Source organism: Pogona vitticeps, chromosome 5 (genome assembly GCF_051106095.1).
Source record: "Pogona vitticeps strain Pit_001003342236 chromosome 5, PviZW2.1, whole genome shotgun sequence".
Taxonomy (NCBI): Eukaryota; Metazoa; Chordata; class Lepidosauria; order Squamata; family Agamidae; genus Pogona; species Pogona vitticeps.
Genome location: NC_135787.1, coordinates 173,973,014 through 173,994,016, shown reverse-complemented (window position 1 = coordinate 173,994,016; position 21,003 = coordinate 173,973,014). Strand labels below are relative to the sequence as shown.

The following is a 21,003-nucleotide window of genomic DNA, read 5'->3' as shown; positions in this document are numbered from 1 at the left end:
GGGCTTACTCGTGAGTAAACGTACCAGAACCACACATGGGAATACCCCTTCACCCCCCAATTTCTGGACAATGGCTCAGCAAACCTGAACATTCCCTGACAGTATCTATGCATGGTTTACTCAGAAGTAAGCCCCACTAAAGTTAATGGATTTATTGCCGAGAAACTAAACGCAGGACTGCGGCTTCACCAGGCAATTATGTCGGGGTGGGGGAAAAAAAAGTCAAAACAAAACACCCAACTTGGCAGCGACGGCTTTCTTTCGCGCAAACCTCAGTCCGCGCAACATGAGGAGAGACCAATACTGTGTACAGTATTCCGAAAAGCAAGGAGAAGCTAGCCTGGAGACTACAACTCCCAAGATGCACCGCGAGGAGAAAAAAAGCGAAAGACAGAGATAGGCGGGGAGACGAGGCGCGCTCGCGGCTCCGGCTCTGAAGAGGAGACGGTCATGTGACTTCCTGGAAGTTGCCTTGGAAATTCGGGCAGGTGAGCGGTGCTTCTTTGGAGGGTATACGGGTATATGGGTAGTTATGGGGAGAAGTCTCTCATGGCTTCTTTTTAGATCTTGCGGTTTTCGAGAGAATCGGAGGCGAGTGGGATGACTAGCATGATGATGTATGTGACGTTGTACTGTCAGTATCATGCCCTGTTAAAGGGGGGCATCGCCTGAGTGTTGTGTGTTTCATTTTATCCACCCAGATTAGAATTGTTTCTGCTCTTGCTTTCTGGGTATCCAGGATTCAGACGTGCACTCTGATCCTATGCATGTTTGGAATTGCACGGAATCCGTACGGGATTCTCCCGTGTCTTTTGCCGAGTCTCGTTCCTGCGCTGTCTGCCACGTAGCAGCCGAAGCATGTGGCGTCCCCCCTCCCCAGTCTTTCTAACTGGGGGAAAAAATTCCATTCGTCGTTGTTTTTCTTGGATTACTCTTAAAAGGCGTCTGAGTAAAAAAATTGCTGGGGAATCAGTGTTTTAAAAAGTAGGTATGTAAGAGGATTCCAGGCTGAAGTTGGTCCGACTACACCGTTGTAGTCCGAAAAATGCTTCCCCTCAGCTGTTCCATTGTGTGTGTTTGACACTGACAGTAAATTTTTATTTTAAAAGGGAGTGCCTTTATCTAAGGATGTCTCAGAGCCCTGTAGAGAACAGGAGGCTTCTTTACAGAGTGACCACCACGGTTTTCCTGATAAATGTTGTAGCTGATTAAAAAGGAAACAACCAGCATTTATAGTTGTAGAAGGGGTAGCTGTGTTGAAGTGGATTGTCCACAGAAGCTCACATTAAAACATATAAAAGTTAGTTTTTAAGGTGCTACCATATTTTTGCCTTTTTTTAAACTTTTAATATTGTTTACATCTCTAAACGAGCATTTAGTAATCATCATTGCTCTGATCTGTGTTTCAGGGCAGGACAAGGAAGTTATGTACTGCTTCTTACTAACATAGATTCAGGACTGGAACCAAATCCAGCAAGTGCAGGTTGGATTCACACAAGCTTATGTGTTTCTGTCTGTCATATTTTTACCTCACCTTTCTCCTTTAAAAGGACTCAAGGCAGCTTACAACCGCCTCTTTATGCATCCATCCTCCTCACTAATTTTCTGTAACAGTCAACTGAATCATCGCTAATGATGGTAAGAAAATAATGAGAACTAAGGATTGTAATGACGTTTTAAGGCATGAAATTGTAGATTGGTTCATAATACATTTCTTGAGCCACTAAAAAGATATAAACAGAATAAGCTGTCAAACCCTACAGAAATTTCAAGGTTTACGTGGCAAAAAAATTGGGGGATCGCCACCCCTGACGAATAATTCTGGAGGACCTGAAAGTGTGCTTTGTTTTTCTACAGCACTATAATGTTCCAGTATTACCCAGTGCACAATTTTGTTTGTACTTATGGATCATATGACTCCTTTGAGGTTTTTGACTTCAAGCCATGGTTTCAGATAATGTTTTGTTGGCAGACATGTTACTTCTAATCATGGTTAACCCTGACAGTTGACATAAAGTTAACTATGGGAGTGAGGAGGAAGTTGTAGAGATGTATTAAAGAAGGTAGTATATGTGGAACTGTATTATCAGTGGGCTTCATAAAGCAGGTCTTGAGGGAGAGCGAGGTGGTCGATAGCTCCCCCTCCTTCTCTTTCATCCACAGTTACAGGAAATGCATGGGCCTTTGGAGGCTGTTAGACGGTGGGTGCTGCACATCATCTCTTTGCAAACAGGTCCAAATTTTGTGGCAGGAGAGGAAGAGGAGTCCATTGCATCTAGGTGGGGGCAGGGGGAGAAAGCAGAAGTGTACATCCTCTCAATAGGTTGTACTTTCTGGACTCTCTTAAGGGCCAGACCTACCAAGTTGTTTCCCCATTTTAGCAGGCTTCTCTGAAAACTTAATTATTAGCACTAGGAGTTTTCAACTAAAATATGCTATCATTTTCTGTTGCACTCTTTTTCTTTTTTCTGATTGTCACTAGAATGCACTCTGAAAATAATGAAGGGAACTGATACATCAATTGAAATAGTAGATCAGAAAATTGTACTTCTTTCCACTGTGATGATCTACAAACCATGACATATTACATGTGTATTTACAATAGGTACAGTGCCCACATGGATGATGAGTACTTAGGAGTAACACACCCAACAAAGTATTACAGGACTTTTGTTGTTTTTCCTTAAACTTACTTCTCCTCAGCAAATCTCCAATATATTTTGTTCTTCTAAAAGGATTCTGTAGTCTCTCTTGGCAGCTTTCTACTGTATATTGTTTAGAATATACTAATGCCTCTTTATGCTGCCCTGTAGTTTGGCAGTGATATTGATCATAGGTTAGAACACTGTTGATATGATGTTTAGGTTCTGTTTTACCTTTTACCAAAAGCTCCCCATGTCTAATTTTGGTAGCTTGGCAAACTTGTTATTTGTAACATGATCTGGGGATCTCTGACTTTTTAATCTAGACAGCTCAAAAGGCTGAAAGAGTTTCCCCTACTTTGAATTACGTAAGCTCTACCTCTGTCGATTAAAGAAAGAGAAGGAAAGAAAGGACAGCACTACTGTTTGTCTTCCTTATGCAGTTTCTAGGAGTATTCATACTCCTCGGTGCTCATTCATACATCTAAGATGCTCACTGAAGCTTGTGACACACTCCCATCCCTACAGAGTGTGTGTTTAAAAAAGGTCACATATGCATACATTTATGCAGGCTTAAGACATCTCTAAGCTGTTAGAAACCTTGTTTGGCCAGAGCAACTTGGAGTCTAGTGTCACCTCAAAGAGTAACACGTTTAACTTGGCGTAAGTATTCATGGATTGCATCTCATTAGAAACAGGAAGCAATGTTTTACATTGGTGAGTAAGTAGAGGGTGTAATCGGTGCAGAAGGTATAACCAGTTATAATTACCTTAACAGTGACCATTTACAGAACACTTGACATAGCACAGACATCATTGCACTAATGAACTGATGGTACATAGTGAGGTGAAAGTCTTTGTCCCTGTTCAAACAAGGAGTTGAAAAGTTGAAACTCTCTTTTGGTTCAGGGTTGTCAACAGGAGGAGAAGGGATTGAAATATAGGGAGTGCAAACAATGGCCAGAAGCCTCTAGGTGTTTGTGTAACATGCCATGGCTAATTAATGAAGTGCTGGGGTGTATCTTGGTTGCATATTTATTTTATTTATTTATTGAATTTATATGCCGCCCACTCTACCCATGAGGTCATGTGGATGATTGGACAATAGAGATGTACCCTGGCTCCTCATCAATTAGCTGTAGTTAGCTGCTGTAAGTTACACAAACCTTATGCAAGCACTGAGAGGACTCCAGCCATTAGTAATTGCTTCAACTATGGCTGTTAACAAAGAATTCATGGGTGATTTGTGCACACTCCCGGCTCTGCCAGCTGCAAGTCCAGGGTTCAGAGTATCTCCAGTAACTAATTCCGTAGGTGTGAGGAGACACAAGGTTTATTGCTGGCTAATTTGGAGATACAGAGGTAGAGGTTATGACACCCTCCTCCTGAGGAATAAGTCCACTGAGGTCCTCAGTTTTTGGCATTAGCTTCTCCGGCACAGTCTCTCCCACCTGTCCCCTAGTTATGTCCCCTGGAGAATGAGGGGAGTCCTGCCTGGCTCATAAGTCCAAGAAGCTGAGGTGCTCCAACATCCCACCTGGCTCCTCTCAGGGTAGTTTGTAAAGGCAGCTGACGGGTATCTGCTGGCACCCTCCATGTCCCAAAGCCACTGCTGCCTGTCCTTCTGGTACTGGTGACATCTGTTTTGTTGAGGGGTCGGGACTATGGGACCCATTGGCTTCCTGTGTCACCAGGTGCATACTGGTTGAAGTGGTGACTCCAGCGGGGCAAATATGGGAGCACCACCACCTCCCCCTTGCCCTTCAACTACTACTGCTATCTCTACCAAGATAGCTGACCAAGGGTTTTTCTCAAACTGATACTCAAAGTCCCCCTCAGCACATCAGTTCCTCCATGGCTTTACCTCAGGTTTCTTCACTGTCCGAAGTAGCCTACTGTTTTCAATAGTCCCCAAGGAAGCCGTCCTTTCCTGCCCCTTCTCACTGGACCCCCAGCTCCTGCTTCTCTTTCCCCTTTATTTCCCCCTCAGCCTTCCCTACCTGTTCTCCCAGTTGAACCTTGTTATCGGCTCTTCTCCTTTCACCATGCCCTCCTGGGATCCACAAGTGGTCTCCATTTTGTCCCCCTCTAAAGGGGGTTGGGTGGGGGCCAGTGATCTGTCCAGAGTGCTGGCAGCGACCCCCCTCACAGTAACAAAACTGACATTCTGGCATGGATAAGGAAATCAATGCATGCAGTGAGACAAAAAGCCTTTATTCTATTAAAGCCATAGAAGGCAGAGTTGAACTTCTTGTAGACACCAGGTCTGTTTTTAAAGTTATTTTGTTTGGCTCTTGGATGAGTGAGAAATTTTCTTGGGAGACTGAAGTGCCAACTCTGATTTTTTAGAAATGATAGCCATTTCTGTTGACACACATATTGTCCTTTTGCAAAAAGTTTTACGTTTTAACTTGTGAACCACGCAGAGTAGTGCCTGCACTATTGGGACAGTATATAAATTCAATAAATAAGGAAAGAAAGACTGGCTGTCTGCAAGGGAGAGAAGTTGAACTCCCCTTCCCTTTTTCTACCTGACATATTACCTTTTACCTTTCACCAAATGATAACAATTCTGCCATGCTATCACATCTGTTAAGCCTTCTAAAAACTCTTTCAGCCAAAGCCAGGGCCATCTGGAGAGACAGAAAGGGCACACAGAGAGGAAGAATTGTTGACTAGGGACTATTTTTCTTAGTATGTCACTTATCTTGTTTTTTGTCTTATCTTTTACCTTAAAAGCACCAGGGTGGGCTTATCTAGTTACATATGATTTACAGAGGCAGACAATGGAAAGAAAAGCGACCAACAGTTCTCAGTTTCAGCAGGAGTGGGCAAAGTGCACTCCTCTTGATTTTATTGAACTGTGTCTTCATCAGCCCCATGTGGCATAGCCAGTGGTGAAGAATTATGGGATTTGAAGTCCAGCAACTTTTGGAGGGATGCACTTTCACCGAATCATACGACTGTGGAGTGGCATGAGACTCCAAGCAACTTAAGCTGTGACTTTTCCTGACAGTGCAGAAGATCTGCAGCCAAAGCATCTCCATTATATGGCCATCTACTTTCTGTTTAAAAACCTCCAATGGAAAGTTTTCCTCCTTCCAAAATAATTGTTCTCCTGTGGAGCATTTTCGTTTTTATCACGAAGAAGATTTTCCTATCGTCTCGTTTGAGTCTCCCTTTTTATCATCTGAATCTCTTTGTCCAAATCTAAACCTCTGGAGCCGCAGAATATAGGCTTGCTCTTTTATCTGTGTGATGGCCGTTCAGATGTCTGGAGTTCAATCATTTATCTATTAAATTTCTACCCTGCCCGTCTAGTGGTAAGCCATTATTCTAGGAGGCTTGCAACAAAGTAGAAACATGAAATGAAAAGAAAAGAAAGAAAGAAACCACCCACATAAACAAACATACACAGACAGCAACATAAATCAAGCCAAGATCAATGATGAAATAATTAAATAGGGAGAAAATTCTCAAAAGTCACCTTGTAATCACTAGGAGGGTGGGGGCTTTATGCATCTCCACTGATAATGTGTGGCACAGCAAGGTGACCACCACTGACAAGGCCCAGTTCCTAGTTGTAGACTTCCAGGCTTCCCTTGGGGTGGCGACCCATAACAGCGTTTGTGAGGTGTGGGTGGGACAGGTGGTAGTTCTGTGGAAGGGCATTCTGACATCCCAAACCATTCAGGGCTTAATTATCAACATTAATTCATGTTACTTCTTGAACATCTTCGATCAAGATCAACCCACCCAGGTCCTTAAGCTGTTACTCATAGGGTTTAGTTTCCAAATCCTTCACTGTCTTTAGTCACCTGCTTCTGGACATGTTCTAATGTGTTAATATTCTTTTTAAACTGAGATGCCCAGGACTGTACCCAGTACTCCTTTAATTTCCCAGCTATTTTCAGTTTAGCCACTTAATGATATTAGAAAATTAAAACTTTTTCCCTCTGTGGAGCAGAGGGAGGAAGCAGAGTTTTTGTTTAATGCCAGTTAGAGCGGCACCAATATGATGTATCTTTTAGGAAAAAGAAAAAAAAGAGAAATGAATGCTTTCTCATGGAAGCAAGAGGGGGTCAAGGAGAGAGAATTGTTTTTCTTTTCTTAAGGGAGGTGGACTAAATAGGGTCACTGGAGGTGTAGATGCCATGTGGATGCAGAGATTGCACCATACTGGACTTCTGCTCAACCTTAAGGGACCCTATATAGCCTGCTCCAGTTGAACCATCTAGCTTAGCCCTAAGACTGAATATGAGTCAATAAAAGAAGTCATGGCCTTGTGTTTGCAAGACCTGACCTGGGCTGTTAATGATAGGAGCCTTTGGCAATTAATAATTCATAGAGTGACAGTAAGTCAGAACCAACTTGATGACGACAACAGAAATATCAGTGGCTGAAAGCCATGATCTCTATATGCTGCTCCTAACTGTATGCCTCTGAACACCAGTTACTGGAGAACAATTGTACTAGAGAGTTGTTGCTCTTATTTGCTGCTGCTTAGTCTTTGGGTTAGCTCCTATGAGAAATGCTACTGGATACGACCAGCCTTTGATCTGATACCGCAGGGCTCTGTGTACTTCCATTGTGTTGCTCATCTCCCTCAAACATTCTTGTCTGATTTTTGTGGGGGGACAGGTGTGGAGAACAGAAGGCATGGGAATGATAAAGATGAAGTAGTTCAGGGCAATCTGTGTCAGCGAAGGAGTTTTGAAATAAGTCTAGACTCTAGGATAAAGTCTAGACTCTAGGATAAAGAATGGCTTGGCAGAGAGTAGTTGAAAGATTACTTAAGAGATTTCTCTGTGATCCTTTCTGTGAGCTGACTGATTTCATAAATACATACATGTATTCAGCCTTATGGGATGACGGAGCATAATCCTAAATTCATTTGATCAGAATTAAGTCCTTAAACAATTTTAGTCTATACAACTTGTCTGTAAATTATCTCTCTTTATTCTGTGTCTCCTTCTCTTTTTTCAAGGGGGAAGAGAAATGACCTGATCTACGTTTCAGCCTTCAAGGGCCAAGGGGATCGGGGGTGGGAATTGGGGAGAGCAGAAGATAGTGATGCCTGGAGTTTTGAGGAGGCTGCCTACCAAAAGGGCCTTTTGGTCGCAGTACACCCATCATCACGCGGCTGTGTTCCTACTTACTTTCTTCAGGTATGTAATTTCACTCGTGAGAACTAGAGATGGGGGTATTCCTATTCATGTACGGATATCCCTGCACAACTCAAGTTAATGAGGGTCCGCTCCGTGGAGCCGCACCATCCACTCGCGTGTCTGCCAGCAGCTTCGCTCATCCTTCCAGTCGCTCCCATAGCCCCGCCCTCTTCCAACTTGGCTAGCCACTCCAGGCAAGGGAAGGGCGGATGAGTCTTCATGCATGCTGCTGAGTTGCTAGCTGAGCAGGAAGAGAGTGGGAGTCTGGGAATGATTGGAAGGATGAGCCAGCACCGCCAGATGCGTGAGTAGATGGTCCGGCCCCTTGTTCACTTCAGCTGCACAGGGATATTCATATTCGTGTATGAATACCCCCATCTCTAGTGACAACCATTGAGATATTTTGTCAAGTTGGGTGAGAACTGCAGGGACCTATGTTGTAATTCATTGATTCCCAGCCTTGGGTCCCCAGATGTTCTTGGAGTACAACCTCCTGAAATCCTGGCCATCACAGCTAGTGCTGCAGGCTTCTGAGTGTTTTAGTCCAAGAACATCTGGAGACTCAAGGTTGGGAACCTCTCATGTAATTCAGTTTTATGTATTTTAGATGTTCTTATTCAGAACAGCCATTTTCTGCAGCAGGGTTTGGCAAGTTTTGGAGTTTGACTCTGAGAAGTCCTAGCCACTGTATGTAAAGGATTGTGGGAGTGGTAATCTATATGTTGAGAGTCATCACTAGCCCTGGTGCCTATACCCAACTCTTATCAGTCAAACTTTTTTTTCTGCTAGGAATTCGTGGAGGAAACGTTCATGAAGGGCTGCCAGTCATTAGATATAGGATTTTCAGATATTTTTTCACTACAACTACCAGATGTCCGCAGGAATTCCTCCAGCTAGAATTCTAGCAAATTTAGCAAAAGAAAAAAAGGAAAAAAAGCTCAAGTTCTCAAAGGAGTTTCAGGATCCTCCCCTGTTTATTGCCGAGACTTTCTCTGGAGATGGCCATTAAATCATGGACCTGGGTAGAACTTTCTAAACTTCCTGGGAACAGCAAAGCATTAGGGGATGGTAATTTTTATGTTCATTGCACAACAAACCTTGGAAGGTGGTGTGTGAAGAACTGTTTCCTCTGTGTGTGTGTGTGTGTGTGTGTGTGTGTGTGTGTGTCTGTCTGTCTGTCTGTCTGTCTGTCTGTCTGTCTTCAAATATGCCAGGGCCGCCCAGGGGCCCCCGCATGAGCCCGTTGAGAATGGCTGATGTAAAGCAGTGGTCCCCAACCTTTTTCGAACCATGGACCAGTCGGGGGGGTGGGGCACCCCCCTGCACTCACGGGTGGGCAGGGTGTGCTCACGCACATGCATGGATGGACCGGGCACGCTTGCTCATGTGTGGATGGGTGGGGTGCGCTCACACATGCATGGATCAGCAGGGGGTGCTCATGGGTGGACGGGGCTTGCTTGCGGGTGGGTGGGCCATGTGTGAAGGTGGGAGTGCATGGGGGGAGTGTGTGTGTGCGTGGGTGGGTTGGTGGGAGACCTGTCTCCGTGGCCCGGTCCTGCCAAGGCCACAGACTGGCATGGGCCATGGATCCGTGGGTTGGGGACCCCTGCTGTAGAGGATGCTTCTCAAAAAAACTACCAGCCCCACAATACTCTCCCCCCCCCCATATTCCTACTTGATCTGGGAAAGCAGCCAATGACAAAAAAGTTTGATGAAGGCAGATTCTTTTCCCCTCCCAACTGTCAGACCTGCCCTACCCGTCACTGAACAGACACTCACCTGTGGATCAACCTGTTCGTTCCCTCATGCAACCAGCGAACTTCTGCATATGTATAACATCACCAAACAAAAGCAACAGAAGGGGACTGACATTGACACATAAGAAACGATGTCCGCAAAATCTGTAGGGCCACGTATTTTTCAATTTCTTTTCTATATATTTCAAGGTGGCTCCCCCCCCCCCAGTTCTGGCTCATTCTCACCAAAATTGCCAGTGGCAGAACAAAAAACAAAGTCTGTCTCTGCACAGTATTTGGTGCAAGCATGAATTAAATAGCAGAGTGTGATCATCCTTCTTTTTCTTCCTCATTCCCTCAATTGTCCAGTTACTCTCTACTCCATGCTTCAAGGAAGACATTCAGCAATGTCAAGGTCAGCATTTCTCAACAGTGGACCCCTTCCTCCTTTAATGACACTGCCCTCAGTTTTCAGCCGTATGAGGTGAGTATATTCAGTTTGTTGACCAATGTTAGCTTTGGCTTATCTTCCATTTTCCTCACAAGCTGGTAAACCCCAGGAACCTGCTGTATACAATTACAGTATGCAAAACCGTCCTTGGACTAGGCCTGCCTGTTATTGTTATTGTTGTTGTTACTGGTTAATAGAAATGGTCCCATCATTACCTCAGGCCATTTTTGTGACTTATCAACTAAATCAAATATTTGTGCAATCTCCAGTTAGGGGTAGGAAAGCTAAATGGGCCAATGTTCTCACACACTATGAAGCCATTGTTTAGGCCCCATGCCCTTCACTTCATCCCTTTAGGTTGTTGTTGTTCTTATGTGCCATACAGTCACCTCTGACTTGCAGCAACCCTCTGAGTGATGTCCAGGGTGTCCTGTCCTCAACAACCCTTGTTCAGCTCTTGTAAACTCAAGCCTGTGGCTTTCTTTAGGGAATTGAACCATCTCATATTTGGTCTTCCTCTTCTCCTGTTGCCCTCAGCTTTCTAAGTACTATTGTCTTTTCCAAAGAATCCTGGCTCTTTCTGATGTGGCCAAAGTTGGACAGCCTCCGTTTCAACATTTTGCCCCCAAAGGTAGTTCAGGTTTGATTTGATTTGGACCCACAACTTCACCTCACCATATTTCCAGTGAATCAATTCTCTCTCTCTCTCTCTCTCTGTGTATTCTTGCTATTGCCTCTAAACAGCGATTGGAAGTAGCTGTGGGGAATACCGTCAGAGTAGAGAGTTGAGGAGCTAAGTCAGCATTGTCTAGCTGGTTTTTTAAATTATTGTCTGCAGTCACTCATGGGAAAAGGGAGAAGTTCATAATCCAAAGTGGAAGCATTCTGTCTGTCATTTTCATAGGGACACCACCCACTGTCACAGGTGTATAGGTGGGACATAACCACTGATTGAGGGTATCTACCCTTCTGCCTCAAATGTGATTGCTCATCTTTGCCCTATAAGTTGAGGTGATGATGTTGGGTTTCTCCTGAGTAGTCCTACAGCTTCCCTTAGAAAACAAAGTTTTTTTAAAAAAAGACAATAACATTATTCCCTCATTTTTAAACATGCAAAATCCAGATGGTATTTAAAACACTCTCCTTCCTAGACAAAATGTTATGCCCTAATGTGAGAGAAATTATCTCTGTGTACAGAAGTGGTCTTATGCACTGCAGAACTGCAGGTATTGGGTTCCAGTTAACCTGCAGGTAGAGAAACACACTCTTAAATGTTCCTTAAGTGAAGAAATTCCATCTGTACAGAAAACTAGCATCCCAAAGAGAAGGCTAGCATATAATACTTGCAAGTCAGGTTTGGGCAGTGATGTAAAACAATGTCTATTCTTTCAAGGGGGAAGAATTCAAAAGAGATTGTATCCTATATGCGGTGCGATGTCCTGCAGTCCAACAAACATATGCCATCATTCTGACAATTTGTGGGCAAGGGTGTAAAGTTTCATCAGTTTTTACAATTAACAACAATTGACTGGAGCAGTTCGTCATTTGTATAACAAGTTCAAGAATCGCCTAGCTAACACGGGTATGATCATGTGAACTCTGGTGTTAAAAAAAGTAACTTTTCTAAGCTCTGGGTCCAGCTTATATGGGAAACGAAACCTTATCAATCCATGCTGTTCATCTGGAAGAATACGTTCCCTTCTTTACACATGCATCGAAGCAAAGCTTTTGTGCTTTCTTTGTACCCTGGCCAGCAATCACTGTGATGTTCTTGCACTTAACAAGAGCATGACTTACTGTGTGTCAGTGGCTGCTTCCACGTGGGTGACTTCCGTGTACTGTGATCTACGCAACAAAGATGAAGAACCAATGATGTAAAGGAATGGCAACGGAGGTCACACCTTGCCATGAATCCCTTATCTTGTCTTTGATTTAAGGATTACACAAAGTTTTTGTCCCAGCCAAGAATCTGGAAGTAGCCTTGACTCAGTTAAACATTTACTCTGGTCAAGTCCAATGTGTTTAGTACAGCTATGTAAGTAGTTGAGAAGTAAGGGGGAAATTGCCACGAGATATTCTCTTTTACTATGCTATGCGCTTTCTAGGATTGTTCCTAGCTCTTAACGAGAATGGGATTTTTCTTTAACAGACAGCAGAACTTGGAAGCCATACCATTTTGGGGAGGGGGGGCACTACAACTCACATAATCCCTTGATGAGGATGGCTGCTGGCCATGCAGCTGGGGATTCTGGGAACTGTAGTCTAAAAATACTAACGTTTCGAAACTGTGACAGAAACCTGGAAGACATCTGATGGTGGTCCCTTTGCAGCCGAGAATAAAGTCTCAGAAAGTGTCGTCTCTGGCACAGATGAGGAATGTGCCCCTTGGAGATTAGGGAAACGTGCCACTGATTGACATGCCTAGGGCTGTACAGGAAAATAGGGATACGAGCTTCTGTATTTTCAGGGTTCTTCTCCAGATTATCAGCAGTGTAGTGGATTTTGCCACACAAGCTGACTTCTTTCTCAGTCTTGGCTAAGGCCCTCCTGGTTCTCTGTGAGTCAAGGCCTCTCTTTGCTTCTTGCTTTTGTCATGTGCTCGTGGCTCAACACCATCTTTTGCCAATTAATGAATCTTAAATCCTAGTCTAGAAGGATCTTCTTCAAAGGATTGCAAGCCTGCACCCATGTATGGAGAATAACTTCAGTCTGTTTCTGAATCAAGGGACTTGCATTGGAAATGGCCTTGGGCAAATTCTTATTCTCTTCAGCTTGAGTCTTCTGCCTAGCCCAAGGAGGGGCAAAGTGCAACCCTTTGAATGCTGTTGGACTGGGGATTCAGCATTCTTTGCCATTGGCTATAGTGCTTCTATCCATAAACTGCCCACCCCTGCCCTTCTATAGGGGAATGACAGTACAGGATTACGGAGATGATGTGTGTGAAGAAAAGTGACCATTCTAAAGCCAAGAACCTTAAAGCCTGACATGTTCTACATCATGGCATAAGCCCACTTCATTAGACAAATTCCCTTGTCTCGCTTGGACAGTTTTACAACGGGCGGTGCTAAATTTATCCATGCAGAGTGGAGATCCTTCAAGCTCATGAAGGAACTCTCCTTGCTTCTCGGGAACTGAGCTGCAGTCCATGAGGTTTCCCTGATTCACATCTGGATGCTAAGTAGCTGTATGATATTTGCATACATCCAAAACAGAGGTTCCTGGACATATCATGAGTCACAAGCCTGGATCTCCTGGGTCTCTCTTCACACAGCATAGAGCTGTGCGTTATTTTGGTTTTTCACATTTTTAGGAGTAAGCATAAAATGTATACCACTTGGACTAGGATTCAGAAGACCTGGTTTCAATTCCCCTGCTCTCCAGTGGAAGTTCAGTGGGGGATGGACCTCGTAAAACCACTCAAATGCCTCACTTTGAGAACCCTGCTAGGTTCGCTATAAGTAAGTTCAGTCTTCAGCAACAAACATTGGAGGCCTTTATCCAATGCCGGGGTGGGATATCTATGGTTCTCTCCGTCAGCTCTAACCAACAGAAGCCAGAGATGAGGAAGGTTACAGTTCAACAACATCTGCCATGCCTACCCCTCATCTATAAAGAGATCTGCAAAATGAATGGCCCTCTAGTGGCAGGGATCAATTTTACATTACTGCCAGTTAATAATCACCTTTTTTGAACTGGAGAGCTGGAAGGGACCCTAGGGGTCATTGAGTCCAGCCCCTCTTAAGGAGGCACAGTGAGGAACCAAACTCCCAGCCTTTTGCTCCACAGCCAGAGATCTAAAATACTGAGCTATCCAGTTGCTTAACAAATTTATGGAGATGTGCTGTGCACCCCCCCATACCACAAAACCATTAATGTTCACACACACACACACAGAAGTGCCTGTCCTTTTCTGTACACTTTTGACAGCAACATGGTGATTCCTGTGCATTTCTGGATCTCCGTGAAGGAATCCATTCCTGGGAGTGGAGAAAATGCAAATGTGGGGATCCAGAGTAGGGGCAAGTCCTGCACCATTGGTTTCAAGGATCTGATAGACAGGATGTTACTTCTGCCCACAGGCACAGTTTTAGCAATTTCACGAAGCCCAGCAGAACGTGGGATTTGCACCCCCTGCAAAGAAGAGAAAAGGTGGAAGGGAGGAGAGGAAAGAAAGATCCTAGCGCTCTAATTTTATCTAGCTAATCAAAGCACATACAAGATGAATGCTGGTGTTTATCTCTTCATTCTATCAGTGAGCTGTTTAGTAAATTAACTTAGCTAGATAAGAAAGAAAACAGGAAATTCTAGATTACAAATCCTAGCTAGCAGTGATGATGCAAGTCTTCATTTGCCCAATGTCTATGTAAAATGCAGAGAAGTTGCATTGGGATGGACAGTGTACAGCGACCTCTGTTTGAACCCTCCTTAGTCCCTCAGTGGTTGGAGTGTTCAAGGAAGAGCTTGAGTTTTATTTGGGGATTTAGTTGTCAGTTGGCTTCTCCTTAAGCTTAGTCTTTTAAGTGCCCACTTCCCTCCATTCAAACTGTTGGGCATCTTTGTTTAAAAACTTCTAAACTCTGTAAATACTGAATGCAGGCAGCATGAAGGACTTGCAGGGGCCTTCCTATGCCCCGTGGGTGACCAGCAGCTCTTTGCTCCACTCTGTAGTTAGCCTGTAATCGTGCAGACACCCCGATTTGGTCCATTTTTGCACAGCTGTCTATAGACAGTGTTCATCCCTAGAAATTAGCAGGGAGGGGAAACTGATCAGGATTGGAATCAATCCAGCAGCCAGCTGGTGGAATATAAGAGTTGTAGCCCAAACAAGAAACTTTGCCAAACTCTGAGTCAACAGCATTTTAAAAAAAAGATTGCCAAGGCTTGAGTCAGAAGTGAATAATGTGGTGGTGTCTGTAGTCATTCTTATTTGTGTGTTTGTTTGTTTTATAAGCCACCTTACTCCTGATAAGGAAACCCACAATATTAAAAAGAATAGAAATAACATAAGTTATACATGAGAAATTATTAAACTACATGCTAATTAAAATACAGTTGAATAATTAAAAGTAAGTAAACATTAGAAACGATCAACTTTTAAAAGGTATTCAGGGACTCAGTGATTGTGGAAATGATTGTGGAAAGCCTGCCTGAAAAGATGGGTCTTCAGTTGTCGGCGGAAGGATAAAAAGGAAGGAGCTAGCCTGATCTCCCTCGGGAGAGCATTCCAAAACCTGGGAGCTACCACAGAGAAGGCCCTCTCTTGTGTTTCCATCAGCTGTGCTTGTGCTGGCAATGGGACCGAGAGGAGGGCCTCCTCTGATGATCTTAAATGCTGAAAAGGCTCATACAGGGAAATACAGTCCTTCAGGCAGCCTGGACCGAAGCTGTACAAGGGCTTTGTAGGTAATGACCAGCACTTATGGTGTTCTGGGAGAGTGTTGTTCCACCAACACATTTGAGACTACCGCTCTTACACTGATCTTGTGTTTCTCTGCAGCTCTGGAACAGTAGTAATTTGTTTCCTAACGCTGAAGAAGCCACGCTTTTCCTTGGGACGCTGGACACCATCTTCCTGTTCTCATATGCTGTGGTGGGTGGAATCATCTTTCTGTGTAACTCTAAAAAACCAGAAGTGTGTATATATATATATATATATACGTATAATGGCGGAGGACAATTCTTAGGAATGTATTTTTCGCTGCCTTTTCAATGTTGGATGCTTTTGAACGGTTTTGAAGCAGAGTGGATAAAATCAGTGATTTTTTTTAAAAAAATCAAATTGATTTAAATCACTAAGCTTAAAAACGGAATCTTTTAAATTTAAATTGTCAATTGTGAATTAAATTGTGATTTAATTTTTTAAAAATTTAAATCAAGTCCACCCTGTTTTGAAGTCGGACCAAATCATATATATCAATATTAGATGTGGTAGGCACTGATTCATATTTAATACTATTATTTATGCAGTGGTTGTAAAAGGAAAACTTCAAAGCTTCATATAGATTTTTTTAAAAAAAGAACCTTGCAGACAGGTCCGTTTTTATTTTTAAAGAAAAGACTGAGGTTTAAGATGGGCAACAGTGACATGAATGAACTGGGAAGCTGTGGAAGAGATAACCCAGAATGGGAAACCTAAGAAAATTGTTTTATGCATCTATAGCAGGCATGGGGAAGGGGTGGCCTTTCTCTCCTCAATCCTATCCAGGAGAGTCAGTGGTGAAAGATGAAGGAGGTTGTACTTGGACAATATCTGGAAGACCGTGGTGGCACTGTGGGCTAAACCGCAGAAGCCTGTGCTGCAGGGTCAGAAGACCAAGCAGTTGTAAGATCGAATCCACGCAACGGAGTGAGCTCCCGTCGCTTGTCCCAGCTCCCGCCAACCTAGCGGTTCGAAAGCATGCAAATGCAAGTAGATAAATAGGGACCACCTCGGTGGGAAGGTAACAGCGTTCCGTGTCTAAGTTGCACTGGCCATGTGCCCACGGAAGATTGTCTTTGGACAAACGCTGGCTCTATGGCTTGGAAACGGGGATGAGCACCGCCCCCTAGAGTCGAACACGACTGGACAAAAATTGTCAAGGGGAACCTTTACCTTTTTATAGGTTCAGCATTTGTAATCTGTAATATACATGGGGATGGTCATATTTAGAGATGGGCACAAACTTCTGGTTTGGTGTTTTGTGCCAGTTCATTTATTCCCAGCCCCACCTCCTCCAGTGGGTGCCCACTCATCTCTGATCATATTCAAACGCTGGAGATGATCTGACATAAGAATCTATACATTTTTAATGCTGAACGCCATTTCTTGAAAAAAACAACACTTAACTAATTCTGGAAAGAAATATATTAGATAGTCCCCCCCCCACGCAAAAGTATTTTCTTAATTTTCTTTCTTTCTGTTCCCTCTTCAAAAGACTGTGAGCAGCCAGCACGGTGAGCCTTGTAGCTCAGCTGTAAAACCTGGGTTTGACATCAAGCTTGTCCTGACGTAGACGTTGATATTGTCTTGAATGCCTCTTATGGAATAAAAGCGACAAAGAGTTGCTGTGATCTGGAGCATGAACACAATTATGAGTTTCACAGACTGACAGTTACATTGTGCAGTGCTCACTGAATGGAATTCTCCTCTGATTTTTAGGGCCTTTTTATCAGTGGTATTGTTGGGGATCGTCTGAATATGCGCTGTGTCCTATCATTTGGCATGTGCTCTTCTGCGTTAGTGGTGAGTTGGGGACTCTGAACACTATCTATATTGGGAAGGATGTTATCCCTGTAGCACATGGTTTTGATTTGGCAAAGCCCCTTGGCATTTTACTGAACCTATATCTGAAACAGTAAGGAGCTGGTGTGAATGTTTTACAAAGCGAAACCTGCATCTTTCAATCAAAGAACACACAGATCCCACCAGAGAGGCCTTTTTGATATATACAACGTTCAAACGGCATTTTATTGCCAAAAGGAGCAGTTTCCTCTTCACTATAAATATCCTTGGTAATAAATGCATTCTGATAAGATTTTAGCTATTTAGAAATTGCAAAGTAGAAACAAGGCAGGTAATTGATTCTAATACTTCTTGTTCAAAGTAGTTTTTTTTTCAGATCTGTTGTAGGCATTCTGCCCTGCTGTGCAATCGTTCTCATACCTTTAAATCTTTCTGATTCTGCTAGAATCTGTAGTTCAGCTATTTGCATACTTCTGTGCACTGTCGCTCTTAGCTGGTGATCTGTACAGATTGTGGGTGGGAAAGGGACTGGGAAAATCGATCTTCTGGGACTGGGGGTGCGGAAAAATAATGCATTGCTGGAATTTATTTACATCCTAGTAATTGCCTGTCGTCTGAAGGCTGTCCTGATTAGACTAACATTAGCCTTCTAGGGAGTACCATCACTTCTGTGACACTTCCTATCTTAAATATACATTGAATTGTGGAGTTGGAAAGGAGCCAAGGGTAATCCAGTCCATTGCCACTGTGGGAACCCACAGCTAAAAGTTGGGCACTGTTAGACTCTGCTTTAAAAACCTCCAACAAAGGGGAAACCATCATGTTCTGAGGAGGGTTGCCAAATTCCTCCTCCTTTTTCTGCCTGTCCTTATTTAAACTGGGGATGCTCTCACCTTGCCTTCCATAGTTTCCGTTGCCAGCACCCACCTAGTTTGCCTTCCACCCATCTTGGTTAATGGCTAGTGGCTTGATCTCTTGGAGCAAGGAAGAATCTTTTCTAGGTGACCAAGTAGGGAGATTTCAACAGTTGCCTTGCCGTTCCACAAATAGCGAAGAGCATGGGCTAGTAATTGTCGTGGGTTGACTTGCCCTTTACCTTGCCATGACAGTGTCCACTCCTTTCCTCCCAGGTGTTCGTCTTTGGCACTCTCACTGAATGGCTCCATTTCTACAACAAGTGGTTCTACTGCAGCATGTGGATTGTGAACGGGTTGCTGCAGTCCACTGGCTGGCCCTGTGTGGTAGCAGTCATGGGAAACTGGTTTGGCAAAGATGGGTATGTTTGCTCCTCTCTTATTTTTATCCGTGCCTTGCTGCTCCTTTGCATGAGGGCTTTGCAATTTTTCCCTCCTTGTTTGGCAGGTATTGCTGGAGCTTCTACATTTGTTTTGTTTTACTAAATTTCTCACTTAACTCTTTTGTGCACCATGCCATCTGATTACTCTCCTACATTATCTGGGGATAAGAGAAATTCTACATCAAAAATGTGCTCACAATAATTGTTTTCTTTTTAAAGTCAGTCTTTAGATTTTTAAGCTCTTTTCACATGCCCAGCACTTCCCTCAGGTTGCCCATTGGTTTCAGATAATGTATACATAGTATATAAGCAATAATCATAATCATAATAAATGTGCCATCAAGTCAAGTCTGACTTATGGTGACCCTTTTCCGGGTTTTCTATGTAAAGAGTACTCAGACGTGATTTACCATTCCTTTCTTCTGGGGGAGACCTGGGAGTGTGTAGCTTCCCAAAGCCACACAGGCCGGCTCTTCTCCTGGGAGGCACAGTGGGGAATTGAACTCCCAACCCTGAAATCACCAAATAAGCCGTTAATTAATGGTGATTTGCTGATGACATACCATATTTTTCTGTGTATACAGCCCCCTCAATGTATAAGGTGATCCCCTAATTTTGATCCTTGCTGGAGGAGCAGTCGATGGGCATGTACAAGGGGCAGCCCAGGGTAGTGAAGGGGTAAGCTGGGTGCATCCAGATCTGTTTTGGGGAGTGGAGACGTATGTCATCGTGTTTCATAAAATGAAGTGTTCCTTGACTTGTGTTCTCAGCACATGCTCAATTCATTTTTCTTCTGATCTTTTGAAAAAAAAACATGTTCAGGAGAGGGCTTGTCTTTGGACTCTGGAGTGCTTGTGCATCCATGGGCAACATCATAGGTGCCTTCCTGGCCTCCTCCGTTCTGCTTTATGGCTATGAGGTGAGTGGAATGACTTGCTGTTTCCCTTCTAGATGGATTGTTTGTTGTGCTTTGTGGAAAATCATTCTGAAGCCTAGGGGCTTGCTGGTGAGAGTCTTTAGGGCAGGGGGTCCCCAACCCCTGGTCTGCGGACCAGCTCCGAGCCACAGGGGACGCATGAGCCAGGCTGCAGAGAGACAGGAGCAGCAAGCAAGAGGGTATTGTTTATTGTCCCTTCCGCGCCAAATAACTAGCTTCTTACCCAGGCACTCGTTACAAAAAAGAGCGGGAGTGAGTTGAAAATACTCTATTCACTGAAACAAATGAATGAGCCAATCAGGAAACGACTTAACATAAGCACTCTTCCCCCCCCCCCAAAAACCTGCGACTGATCCCTTGGAGGGTGGGCTGAAAAACACTCCTCCATTCCGTAGGTTGGGCCTTTCAGGAAGTTCTTTCATGCCCATAAGGAGGACCGCAAGCGTTGGTGCCGCCCCCCACCCAAACCAGCCGCCTGCAAGAGAAAGATTGCCTGGCTTTTTCCTATTCCCTTTCCAAGGGGCTCACGAGCTTCCAGACTTTTCCCGCACGTGCACACTGAGTGGAAAAGAAGAGGACGGCAGCCAAGCGCTTGTAGAGAACATGGAGCTCCATTGGTATCACCATTTCTAATTCTTCCAAGGACACACCACCCACCCACCCACAGATGCCACCCCCCCAAACTGGTCTGTGGTTTGAAAAAAGTTGGGGACCACTGCTTTCAGGCGTTGCATTGTCTCCAGTGCCTAACATCTATATGGAACCCTTGGATGTCTTTTTCCTGGCTTGGAGCAGAATGTGAACGTATGCAGATGATACCCAACTTTGGGGGTTTCCTCCTCCTTATGGAGGGATGGCAATGCCTGCTTTCTTCACGTAAACCTCAAAAAGTCATTGCTGAGGAGTGATGCCGGAGGCGGCATCTAGGAAGACATTTAGATGCCTTTAGCTAATTGTACAGTTATATGCCTTCTGTAGAAGATTTATCTCAACACTGCAGTGCATAGCTTGGTCATCTCTGGTCTGCCCTTCTGGACCAAAGTTCTGGGGAGTCCAGCATTCTATTTGCACAGCAGTCAACCAGTTGCCGAGGGGAAATCCACGAGCAGGACATGATTGCAAATGCACCTTCTGTTTTATGTTCTCCACGAACTGATATGCACATGAATGTTGCCTCTGATACTGGATGTGATATAAAGCCTTTCTGACCAGTAATGGCCTTGACATCTTTAAATATACTCAATCTGCTTTCAAAAGCTGTCTGAGTTGGCAGATGCTGCTACATCTTGTGGCAATGAATTCCACAGTTTAACTACAGACTATATGAAGTCATTCCTTTTATCTTTCCTGAACTTTCAACTTTGGTTGATGTCCCTGGGTTCTTGTATTATGAAAAAGGAAGAAGAGCTGTTTCTCTGTCCACTTAATCCACAATTTACATAATTTTATATACCTCTATCATCTCTCCTCCTACTTCTGCTTTTTCATTCCCAAATGTTTAGATCCGAGATATTTGAATCTGTCTCTTCCTCCTGACATCTAAGATTTCA

General features: G+C 43.9%; 1 protein-coding gene across 5 annotated transcripts in view; it reads left to right on the top strand.

Annotated features, from left to right (window-relative positions):
* Window positions 1–265: 265 nt before the first annotated feature.
* The window catches only part of SLC37A3 (solute carrier family 37 member 3), a 36,025-nt gene continuing 15,287 nt past the window's right edge, over window positions 266–21,003 (top strand). The window contains exons 1-8 of one of the 5 annotated variants that reach the window (XM_072999964.2): window positions 266–488; window positions 1,410–1,483; window positions 7,630–7,810; window positions 9,916–10,030; window positions 15,495–15,587; window positions 17,136–17,219; window positions 18,350–18,495; window positions 19,339–19,435. In XM_072999964.2, the coding sequence (XP_072856065.2) occupies window positions 7,716–7,810; window positions 9,916–10,030; window positions 15,495–15,587; window positions 17,136–17,219; window positions 18,350–18,495; window positions 19,339–19,435 (630 nt within the window). In that variant the 5' untranslated portion in view covers window positions 266–488; window positions 1,410–1,483; window positions 7,630–7,715. Of the gene's footprint in view, window positions 489–1,409; window positions 1,639–7,629; window positions 7,811–9,915; window positions 10,031–15,494; window positions 15,588–17,135; window positions 17,220–18,349; window positions 18,496–19,338; window positions 19,436–21,003 lie in introns of all 5 variants that reach the window. The other 4 variants (XM_072999962.2, XM_078376243.1, XM_072999966.2 and 1 more) reach the window with 4 other exon arrangements.